Source organism: Odocoileus virginianus, chromosome 4, assembly GCF_023699985.2.
Source record: "Odocoileus virginianus isolate 20LAN1187 ecotype Illinois chromosome 4, Ovbor_1.2, whole genome shotgun sequence".
NCBI classification, from domain to species: Eukaryota; Metazoa; Chordata; class Mammalia; order Artiodactyla; family Cervidae; genus Odocoileus; species Odocoileus virginianus.
This window is the reverse complement of record NC_069677.1, coordinates 50896553-50909047: the sequence shown is the minus strand read 5'-3', so window position 1 is coordinate 50909047 and position 12495 is coordinate 50896553. Positions and strand designations below refer to the sequence as shown.

The following is a 12495-nucleotide window of genomic DNA, read 5'->3' as shown; positions in this document are numbered from 1 at the left end:
TGGATACTGAGATATCAAGTGCCTGCTGTGGTTCAAGCACCGTTTCATGCCATTCCCACAATCACTCGAAGAGGCGTGTTCGGGCACCTAGTTTTCTATAAGGTTAGAGGCACAAGGAGGTTAAAAGTCCCACTCAGTGGCATATGAGAAGGAAAGGGCACAGCAGAGCTGGGATTCACACCCAGCTCCAACTGACCCCATATCCTAGAGTCCTTCCATGTTAATAAAAAGACTCTATGCTTGAGCATGAGAAAATAGGATGCAAGTTAAGCAGCCTGTGGTCTCTTCCCAACCACTTCTCTCACCATGACCCAGTGACCCTTTGACACAAACAGTATAGAATCCCAAATATCAGGTAATGAATACAGACCAGCTAAGACCCAGGAAAAATTGCATAATAAATGATAATTTAACTCTATGTAATTTTGCAATCTTCAGATCTCTCTGTAAAAGGACCTCATGGAATCTTATAGCACAAGAGAGGGTCTTGGAAGTAGATACATATCCCTGTCCTATTTCAGGTGAAAGAGCAGAGGCATAGAAAGTGATAAAGACCTCCAAAGTCATAGGCAAAGTGATGGAGCTGGGTTTGCAACCAGAACTAGCCCTGCCAGTGCAGGCCTCTCTCCATTGCCTCATGACATTTCTGAGGTTATTGATTACAGATGCCCAGAATAAAACAAAGTCTTAATAGGGTGAGTTCACCAAATAAGAAGACCATTAAGAACAAGTACTGAAAGTGTCTTGAGGACCACTACCTCTTTGTATCAAGAGGCACCATGCAGAGGCTTCATGACCTGGTGGGAAGGAATAAATGGATTGTATTTGGAGCTCTTCCTTGGAGTACATTTGTGTATTTGCTTAGAATGGTGGAGTAGCATGATAATGATATCCATCATGGTCTTTTAATGACTTTTAGGAGCATTTCTTCAGAGAATTCCAATAGTTTCTCTTGACCAATAATATAAAAGTTAAAATAAAAATGATATTAACAGCTCTATTAGTTTGTTGGGACTGCCATAACAAAATACCATAGATTGGGTGACTGAAACAATAGATATCTATTTGTTCATGATTCTAGAGGCTAGAAGCCCAAGATCAAAGTATCAGCAGGGCAGATTTCTGAGGCCTCTCTGTTTGACTTGCAAGTGGATTCTTTCTCTCTGTGTCTTCACATGATCTTCTCTGTATGTGTGTCTTGATCTCCTTTTCTTATAAGAACACTAGTCAGATTGGATTAGGGCCCACCCTCATGACCTCATTTTACCTCAGTTGCTTCTCTAAAGAACCAATCTCTAATATAGTCACATTCTAAGGTACTTATTTGGGGTTAGGACTTTAACATATGAGTTTGGGTGGGGGGGGACCCAATTTGACTCATAGCAATAGATACATCTATAGCTACATATATATCTACATCACCATTTGTGTGTCTTATTTGAACCTGAAATAATAATAGTGAGAATCCTCCGATCTGATTGTGTGACAATGAAAAGGTACACATTTGAAATCTAATTTTCCCAGCTTAATTAACATGTGACCCATTAGCACAGACTTATGAGGAAAGAGCATTCTCCCAGCAACCATTATCTAATTTCCGGGCCTCTGAGATCAACTGCTCCACTAATGCTGGGAAGGGTGAACACAGCTAGGGATATGTCACCAGGCTGCTGGCTGGCTGCCAGAAAGCCCATGTAGCATTAGATCTGGAAAGGCTCACTGCAGGCAACCAGAAAGAGGCTTGCACTCTGAGCGTCCTTCTGGCCTTGGTCCTTTGATTCTCTTTGAGGCAGGTACTAAAGGCGGACAGTCGTCCACACACAAGAGGTGCAGACATGAATGTGGGGCAGTTGTTGGTGCCTTTCAAGTGAGCAGGCTGTGTAAAACTAGAATATGTAGGGCTTTCTCTTTCTTTTTTTTTTTTTAAGGATTCAAGTTTATAGAAGATTTTGGCATTTTTCCCATACCCCCCTCTCTTTCTCCTTTCTTCCCTTTTCTCTTAGCTTCCTTATCATCTTCTCTCGATTATTAATATTTATGTAGGAAAGGCCTGCTCTGAACAAGGCGCCTTGCTTTGTCCTCTGGGGGATAAATAAGTGACTCATAAGCGCTCTGCCTTGCATGTTTTATTCTGATAACCTAGTCCCTGTTCTGGTTTTGGTTATGCTTTCAGGCGTTGCTCTGCTAGTTCTTGGCAAACCTGAAAGCACTGAGTTAACAGTGTCCAGACCTCACACACCCTCACACACCCTCACACACTGTCCCTCCTCCCTCTCTGACCTCAGTCCTGAGCTGCCTTCCCATGCCGTTTCCCCTCCGCCAGTGCCCAAGCTGGAGCCACTGGCCCCTGACCCCTCTGGCCCCGTGGTGACCACCATGCTCCTCCGTCTTGCTTCCCCGCTGCTTTATTCTGCCTCTCCCTCCTTTTCTGAGCTGTTCTGTCTGATTCCTCCTCCTACTTCCTCTTCTCACTTTGACTCTTTGACTGATTCACATTGATTATACCCGATGAGCCAGCTTACTGTGAAAAACATAAAAGTTCTAATGATCTGCTTCCTCTCTGCCCACTGTTATTTATTCCAGGGAACAAAACTTTGCTTCAGGAGCTACTTCCCTGCAGCTGAGGGTAAGAAGAAGGCAGCCTAGGTTCATCTGTCCCTTTCCACAACCTTTACCTTGTCCTAAAGTCATTTCCCAAACACTAAACGGTAGGCAGTATATTTATTTTGTTAAATAAGGAGGGGGAAGAGCATGGAGGGTAGAGGATGAGATTCCACATTGTCATTTAAACCTTATATGCAGGTTATAAAATGCTATGATTTGATGCATTATGATTCATCTCTGGAATGAAATTCAAAATAAGTATGTATTCTACTTGAAAATTCCATTCATACAAATTAATTTGGGGAGAAGTGGTCAGAATTGCTATATATGCACATATATATGGAGAAGGCAATGGCACCCCACTCCAGTACTCTTGCCTGGAAAACCCCATGGATGGAGGAGCCTGGTGGGCTGCAGTCCATGGGGTCGCTAGGAGTCGGATACGACTGAGTGACTTCACTTTCATGCACTGGAGAAGGAAATGGCAACCCAATCCGGTGTTCTTGCCTGGAGAATCCCAGGGACAGGGGAACCTGGTGGTCTGCCGTCTATGGGGTCACACAGAGTCGGACACAACTGAAGTGACTTAGCAGCAGCAGCATATGTATATATATGTGTGTATATATGTCACATTGACACAGCCAGAGTATATGTTCTCCTAACCCCAGTCAGTCTCTGGGAAGACAGACTTACTCCTCTCCAGCTAATCAAATTCATGTCCTAGGCAAAGTTCTGTAGTCTGTGAGGGCTGCCTGAGCTTCTGGAGGTCTAGCCTGCATCTAGGCTATCTTTGTATCCCAGCAACAAGCAATCAGGTGCATAATAGGGATTCACTACAAATGTACAGGATAAATAAAAATGAAAAACTTCCAGAAAATTACTAGAGCTAATCAATGAATATAGTAAAGTTGCAGGATATAAAATTAACACAGAGAAATCCCTTGCATTCCTATACACTAACAATGAGAAAACAGAAAGAGAAATTAAGGAAACAATACCATTCACCACTGCAACAAAAAGAATAAAATACTTAGGAGTATATCTACCTAAAAACAAAAGACCTTTACATAGAAAACTATAAAACACTGATGAAAGAAATCAAAGAGGGCACAAACAGATGGAGAAATATACCGTGTTCATGGATTGGAAGAATCAATATTATCAAAATGACTATACTACCCAAAGCAATCTATAGATTCAATGCAATCCCTATCAAGCTACCAACGGTATTTTTCACAGAACTAGAACAAATAATTTCACAGTTTGTATAGAAATACAAAAAACCTCGAATAGTCACAGTAATCTTGAGAAAGAAGAATGGAACTGGAGGAATCAATCTGCCTGACTTCAGACTATACTACAAAGCCACAGTCATCAAGACAGTATGGTACTGGCACAAAGACAGAAATATAGATCAATGGAACAGAATAGAAAGCCCAGAGATAAATCCGTGAACCTATGGACACCTTACATTGACAAAGGAGGCAAGAATATACAATGGAAAAAAGACAACCTCTTTAACAAGTGGTGCTGGGAAAACTGATCAACCACTTGTAAAAGAATGAAACTAGAACACTTTCTAACACCATACACAAAAATAAACTCAAAATGGATTAAAGATCTAAATGTAAGACCAGAAACTATAAAACTCCTAGAGGAGAACATAGGCAAAACACTCTCTGACATAAATCACAGCGGGATCCTCTATGACCCACCTCCCAGAATATTGGAAACAAAAGCAGAAATAAACAAATGGGACCTAGTGAAACTTAAAAGCTTTTTCACAACAAAGGAAACTATAAGCAAGGTGAAAAGACAGCCCTCAGATTGGGAGAAAATAATAGCAAATGAAGCAACAGACAAAGGGTTAATCTCAAAAATATACAAGCAACTCCTCCAGCTCAATTCCAGAAAAATAAATGACCCAATCAAAAAATGGGCCAAAGAACTAAACAGACATTTCTCCAAAGAAGACATACAGATGGCTAACAAACACATGAAAAGATGCTCAACATCACTCATTATCAGAGAAATGCAAATCAAAACCACAATGAGGTACCATTACACGCCAGTCAGGATGGCTGCTATCCAAAAGTCTACAAGCAATAAATGCTGGAGAGGGTGTGGAGAAAAGGGAACCCTCTTACACTGTTGGTGGGAATGCAAACTAGTACAGCCACTATGGAGAACAATGTGGAGATTTCTTAAAAAACTGGAAATAGAACTGCCATATGACCCAGCAATCCCACTTCTGGGCATACACACCAAGGAAACCAGATCTGAAAGAGACATGTGCACCCAATGTTCATCGCAGCACTGTTTATAATAGCCAGGACATGGAAGCAACCTGGATGTCCATCAGCAGATGAATGGATAAGGAAGCTGTGGTACATATACACCATGGAATATTACTCAGCCATTAAAAAGAATTCATTTGAATCAGTTCTAATGAGATGGATGAAACTGGAGCCCATTATACAGAGTGAAGTAAGCCAGAAAGATAAAGACCAATACAGTATACTAATGCATATATATGGAATTTAGAAAGATGGTAACGATAACCCTATATGCAAAACATAAAAAGAGACACAGATGTACAGAACAGACTTTGGGACTCTGTGGGAGAAGGCGAGGGTGGGATGTTTCGAGAGAACAGCATCAAAACATGTATATTATCAAGGGTGAAACAGGTCACCAGCCCAGGTTGGATGCATGAGACAAGTGCTCAGGGCTGGTGCACTGGGAAGACCCAGAGGGATCGGGTGGAGAGGGAGGTGGGAGGGGGGATCGGGATAGGGAATACATGTAAATCCATGGCTGATTCATGTCAATGTATGACAAAAACCACTACAATATTGTAAAGTAATTAGCCTCCAACTAATAAAAATAAATGGTGGGGGAAAAAAACCAAAATGAAAAACTTTCTCTAGCCTCCTATAATCATTCCCCTGCTTAACTCTAGTATACTTGCTGTCCGTACCACTCTTTCAAACCTTGGTAATTAATCTCTTTAAGGGTGATTGCTTTTTTCTTCCCATCCAGGTTGCCAGTTCCTTGAGAAGTATAATTTTTTCCTCCACATTTCTTTCTAATGCCTAATACGGAGATGGTGCTTACAAATTTCATTGATTTAAACACTTTCCTTTTTCTTGACAGCAGTTTCTGTTGGGAACCACCTTTAGAGAGCTGATTTTGCAGAAGGCGCAGCTTTAATTTTAAAACTTTAAAAATCTTAATTAAAGAAAATTGTATTTATTTTTGGCTGCACTGGGTTTTTGTTGCAGTACACGGGCTTCTCCTTGCAAGTCTTCTTGCTGCAGACACAGGCTTTAGAGCACTTGGACTTCTGGTGTTATATAGCATGCGGGCTCAGCAGTTTTGGTGCAAGGACTTTTTGCTCCCCTGCATGTGGGAGCTTCCAGAATCAGAGATCTAACCCTTGTCCCCTGCATTGGCAGGTGGGTTCTTAACCATTGGACCACCAGGGAAGCCCCACAGTTTTATTGTAAGCACATCTATCTAAAAAAAAGCTCTGACTGCCAGCATTTCAAACAAAGAGATAAATTATTAGCCCCCTGCTGCTTGGTTTGGTTCAATCACATTTACTGAGGAGTTGCTTTGAACCTGATAGTGAACCAGGCAATGTTTCTGCCTCACCGGAACGTTCAGAGAAGACAGGAAGTGCCTTGCTGCCTACCCTTGACCTGGGGATAATGCTTGTCCTCACCAGCTGGTCACAGATGACCAGCAGGCAGTGTTCATGGTCCCAGTCACCTGCCTTGGACCTTTCTGGATGGTGACTTGGACCTTCTGCTTACCTTGTGCAGCCACCTTCTGGGTGCTACCAAATCACTGCCTCCTCTCCCATCCTTCAGCCTCCTTTGTGGGCCAGAATAGATTTTGCAGCAAGTTAGGTTACTTGACTGAAAAGTCTGCACTGTCTTTTCAGTAAACTTCAAACTAATTTGCTTAAGAAGTTAAGTAGCAAGCAAGTGTGAAATCAACGCTGGTAAGGCTAATAACAGGGATTTCAAGCTGTGCTGTAACACACCAGTCACCGAGTATTCACGTGTTAATTCACTGGCATGTTCTCTGGCATAAGCACCCCCATCCTTCCTTCCCCCATTCCAAATGTTGTGGTGCAGCAGAATTTGGTCTGAGTCTGGGCAGAGTCCCTCTTGAAAAGCAGTCCTCCAGCTTCTTTACAGCAAGAGTCTGGTGAAAGTGATTCTTGCCTTCCCCTCGCACACAAAGGCAAGGAGCTCTTTAAAGGGACCTTCCTGCCCCTCCTTGCAGCCGCAGACGGCGTGGGTACCGATTCAAAGACCCAGGCTTCTGCCTGAAAATGAGTGGGGAGGGGTCTTGAGGAGCTCCTAGGACCTCCCGGAGTGGGCCAGGGAGGGAGCGGACAGCCTGAGTGGATGGGGAGCTCCGGCCCCCGGGGAGCGGCTCGCCATTAGCTGCTTCTCGGGATGCTCCACGCGCCAATAGAGCATCCTGCCTGTGGTCCAGAGGGTGCTGGCGGCGCATCTTGCGGTGTGCCTGCGTGGATGTGAGCCATCGCCCAGAGGCGAGCCCGCATTCAGGCACGGCGGACGGGCTTCTGGCGGGGCTGCGTGCATTCGGCACGAATGCTTAGCTCCAGGCGTCTGCCCAAGCCTCCCGACTACACGGATTCAGCTGTTTAATCAAGCGAGATTACTGCCTGGGAAGATTTGCGAGCCTGATCCGCGCTCCAGCTGCCTTGACAACTTAAGGGCTGGCTGTTTACTTCTGTTGGCGTCTGGGACCCTGTCCTGCGCCGCGGCCGCTCCTGCCACTTTCCCGGACTCGGAAGCCAGCCGCGAGGACTCCTCTGCCGGCTTTCCGAGGAAGAGGGAGCAAGGAGGGGTTAAAAGGCGAGCAGACCCTCCCAGCTGCTCGATCTCTCCTGACTGCCTGTGCTCTGGGGTTCTGAGAGGGACCGCGCGGTGCCCGGGGAAGCAATGCAAGTCTCCATAGCCTGCACCGAGCATAATTTGAAGAGTCGGAATGGTGAGGACAGACTTCTGAGCAAGCAGAGCTCCACCGCCCCCAATGTGGTGAACGCAGCCCGGGCCAAATTCCGCACGGTTGCTATCATCGCTCGCAGCTTGGGCACCTTCACCCCTCAGCATCACATCTCTCTCAAAGAGTCCACTGCAAAGCAGACTGGCATGAAATATAGGTATGGACGTATTGATAAGATTCCCTCTGCCCCGGGTTTCTGTGTTCTATTACCGGTGTAGTGGAGACAATCCTTCGGTTTTGAAAAGTGACTTACTTATTGGTGGGCTGCTTAATTTAGAATTTTCGGGTGTCTTTAAAATAGAAAAGGTGTCTTTCCTTAGGAAAGTGGAAAACCCAAGGTGGTTGTGTGGTGTTGTATTATGTATTGGATTTAAAAACTGTGGCCCATTTTGTATATTCTTAAGTGTTACGAACACCTTAGGAGCTGTATGAATTTCGTCTTCAGAGAATAACACAGCAGCTGAAAACTGGTATTGAGATGAGAGTAGCTTTTCAAGAGCAAATGTGCCTGTTCTATTTTATGGTACAGAATGTAGTTTCTGTGATTATACTATTAAAAATAGTTTTCCATCTAGTACTGTATTCTTATTTATTTTTTAAAAGCCCAAGGTGACAAATGCTGGGCAGCCTTTTAAGGAAGTTTTGTTACAGGGAAGAAACACCTATATTGATAAGTTAGTTTGAACATTGACATACTTAAACCTAAATTATTCTTGAAATACAGTATTCTTGAAATACCTTATGAAATATAGAGGAAAAATCAATTGTTGTGATATTATTGATTTCTTCATAAATTTTTAAGCTCCCCTTTCCTCTATGCTGCTTTCCAGAGTTGGAAATCTTCCTGGTAATAGTTGATGCTCTCTTTAATAGGGAATGACTGAAATTTGATAAGTAGAAAATTTCATTATTTAATTCTGTGACTCTTGCCTCCTCGTTGTATTTGTTTTGTGCCGAATCTTTCTGACTTTATTTCTTTAAAACTCCTGTGCTTTTTGTCTCTAAAAGTCTTTGCAGATGTAGAGAAGAGCTTATGATGTGTTTTCCAAAGGCTTTGGTGATCTAGTTTGCAGATATGACTTTGTCAATTATTTACATTTAGCTTTCCCTCATCTTTGTTAGGAACCAGGTTTTAGGATGAAAGGAACTTAATACAATTAAAATAATGCCCGTGAACACTTAAGACTAGGTTTTCCTTATGGGGATTCTGAAATGAGCATTCAAACCGATTTCTATAAAAGTTGTTCTTGAAACAAGTTTCTTTGCAGAGTTAACAGGGAATCTCATTGAAAAAACAGCAAGCCCTGTTGTTTTGGTATATTTTTGAGCCATTAAGAAATAAAGCCTTGACTTTGATGGGGTAGACTCACTAAAAGTTTATAGCTAAAGCGCTTTGCCCCCGCTGCAGTACAGTGCAAGCAGCCTAACTCCAGGCAACTCCTTGAAGTATCACTGGTGTGAGGACCTCTGCTTCTCCTGATATTTCCAGGGTGGAGAATGGGGCCCCATGACAGGTTGACAACGAGGACTGCAGTCTTGAGCGCACTGGCATTCTCCATTGCTGCTCCTGGGGCTCACACCCAGCCTCTGCCCGGTGGCCACGGTGCCGCTCCGCCTTGCACCTATGCTGCCCTGATGGAGATGGAAAGGAGTTGCCGCCTTCCTGGGCAGGGCCCCTGGGAGCGGGACACTCAGGTTAAAGCAGACTGCAGAGGGAATTCGAACTGTGGCCTTCAGCAGCACCTAGAGCTCTTTTTGTAAGCCAGAAGGGATAAATAGTAACACCCTTCATTTCTTGTGGCAGAGTTTCATAGTTGCTTGTGAATCAGTGTATTGGAAGAGTTTCATCTTAGGAAGGCAGGAGATTTCCATTAAGGTTTTGCTGATAATACAGCTCAACTCAGTTTGAATGGTAATACACACCAAAAGCTCAGTGTATAAGATTCACTTGGGCATCTTTCATTACTATCAACTAAGGACAGCTCTTTCCTGACAAAAAGCTAGCCATCTGCAGTCTTCAGGATAACTTGAAGTATTTGTTGTTTATGGTGACTGGACATTACCTGGTTTCCACTCCCCCTCTTAATCTGAATTGTTCCATCTATGACAGGCAGGTGACTTTGTGTGTCTGTGAGTGTGACTTAACTCCTTTGTCTTTCAAATTCTACTTAGAGTGACCTTTTAGGAAAGAGATCAGGAGATTATGCCAAATGTACACTAAGACTTTCTTAGGGTTGGAGAAAGAAAGAAGAGAAAAACAGAAGTGGGAGGGAAAGAGCCTATAATATACTTTATAAAAATGATAGAAATATTTTAGTAGTTATATTAGTTATATTTTTGACATTGATGTGTATGCAAAAACTATTTATTAGTAATAATGTAGCAAAAAATTAAAAAAATAATGCCATAGAGTTGGGGAGGTAATTGGTTTGGGTGAACAATCAGGAGAATGCCTGAAGGATCTCGAATGGAAAATCAGTGGCTAATTGTGTTTATAATAATATTCCTCATCCTTGAAAATGATTTCCATTGGCACAACTTAATTGGGATCCATGAGTCCTATAAAATATTGTCTTCCTGTGTGTATTTTTGAGGAGAGGGTTCGTAGCATTGGTCAGCATTTTTAAAGTGTCTACCACTCAGTAATTGTCAAAAAAAAAGTTATGAAATAAAGAGATATCCATTTAATCAGCAAATATTTACTAAGCACCTGTTCTGTGGCAAGAACCCTATCAGAAATGGGTACACAAATGTATAGAAACCAGATAAGGTTTGGGATTTGCATTCTTAGGAAAACAGACCATGAATAAGCAAACTCATAAATACATAATAATTTTCTACTATAAGATGTTTTTATGAAGGCCGTATTTGGGGGGTTCATAGTCAGACCTCAACCAACCTATTTGTCCATTTTGAGGTTACTGTCTCTGCTGTGGTTGCATCTTGGGGCATGAGTCATTGTGCCCATATCTGCCACCTATTTGCCATCCCAGGGACTTCTTTCAGGTTTCAACCTTGCTGTAGGAGGCTACCTGGCCACTGAGGACCTACTTACAATCCTGAGTAGAATGCTTTCTATTCATTTAATACCATATGATTTTTAAAGCAAAACTCATAGCTTATAATTTCCATCCTGACATTGCCAACCTGACATTAATAAGGAACTTGTGAACTTGGGATTTTAGAAAGAATTAATATTCACTTGTATGAAGCATCTGAATTTTGCAAGAATACTCTAAGCCACTTTTACCTTCACATTAGCATTGTGCAAGAATCTTACATAAAATTAACTATTGTTTCAAGGCTGATGGTGAGAAAAAAAATCCACCAGAGCAATCTGCTATTCAAATGTCACTGTAAGTTCAAGAGAACAAAATTCCATCTTGGGAACTATCTTGTGTGTAGATAATACAGGACTATTGTGTTTCTTATAGTTTTTATACTTGTGCCTTATTAATACATGAGAGGCCCTTTATCTTAGTTTTGCATATTTTTTTAATATTAAAGTTCATCACACTGTTCGAGTTTGATATACACTCTGCAGGTATACATGATAGATGTTTACATGACATATATACATGTGATGATATATATGTGTGGACATCACATAGAGGTAGGTACATACATGAATCTTTTATCCTAAGAAAGGCAAATCACTCAGAACAGAAGTTAAGCCAGGTTTTTTTGGTTGTTTTTGTTTGATTGATTCATTGGGTATTTTTTTTTTTTTTTTAGAATTATCCATTTACTAGTGATGGACGTGATCTCAGAGCTTTTGTTATTCATGTTTGAACACATTTGTGCTGATAAGCTACTCCTCTATTCCAAAATTTTTACTTTAGTTCCAGAACAAGTTGAATGTCAATGAACCCAATTTCATGAAAAAAGTATTATTTGTAACATATACATTTATATCAATATAACTGTGTGTTATATAGTTGCATAAAACACGCTTTGAAATTCTTAAGAGAATTATTTACAAGAAGGAAATTGTCTAAGCAATAAACCTTAATTCCACTATAAAACTTTTCCTTTTTTGGAGTCAATCCACTCTACCTTTTTTGGCATTATTAAATTTTTTAATTCAAATAATTATAGATCACAGACATTCACAAAAAAATGCAGGGAATTTTTATGTAACTAAATGATGTTTTCTCCAGTGAGAACATCTTGTATAACTATAGCACAGAGTCAAAACTAGTAGATTGACATTACTGCGATCCATAGGAATTTGTTCAGATTTTACTGGTTATCATGCATTCATGTGTGTGTATTCCTATGTCTGTGCAATTAACCACATGTATAAGTTTGTGTAACTGCCACCACAATGAAGCATTAGAATTGCTTCATCACCACAAAGTGAAAAAGAAAGAAAGTGAAGTTGCTCAGTCATGTCCGACTCTTTGCGACCCCGTGGACTGTAGCCTACCAGGCTCCTCCATCCATGGGATTTTCCAGGCAAGAGTACTTGAGTGGGTTGCCATTTCCCTCTCCAGAGGATCTTCCTGACCCAGGGATCGAACCCAGGTCTCCCACATTGTAGGCAGACACCTTACCATCTGAGCCGCCGGGGAAATCTCTCATACTACCCCTCTACAGTCACATCCACGTCCTCTTTCGCAGGCCCTAATCCTTAGCATCCACTGGTTCCTGATCCTCTATAATTTGTGGTTTCAAGAACATTATATAAATGGGATCATACAGTTTGTAATATTTGGGCATTGGCTTTTTCCATTCTGCATAACTCTCTTGAGACTCATCCAGATTGTGTGTATCAATAGTTCATTCCTTCTTCTTACTGAGCAGTAGCTCATGGTAAGGATGTTTCATGATTTTTTTAAC

General features: G+C 41.7%; 1 protein-coding gene across 3 annotated transcripts in view; it reads left to right on the top strand.

Moving 5' to 3' along the window:
- Nucleotides 1-12495, top strand: part of KCNAB1 (potassium voltage-gated channel subfamily A regulatory beta subunit 1) — a 420781-nt gene that overhangs the window by 142708 nt on the left and 265578 nt on the right. The window contains exon 1 of one of the 3 annotated variants that reach the window (XM_070466536.1): nt 6738-7810. The exons of the other annotated variants lie outside the window; for them this stretch is intronic. Within the exon in view, the coding sequence (XP_070322637.1) occupies nt 7590-7810 (221 nt within the window). The 5' untranslated portion in view covers nt 6738-7589. Of the gene's footprint in view, nt 1-6737; nt 7811-12495 lie in introns of those variants that run through there. 3 annotated transcript variants of the gene reach the window in all.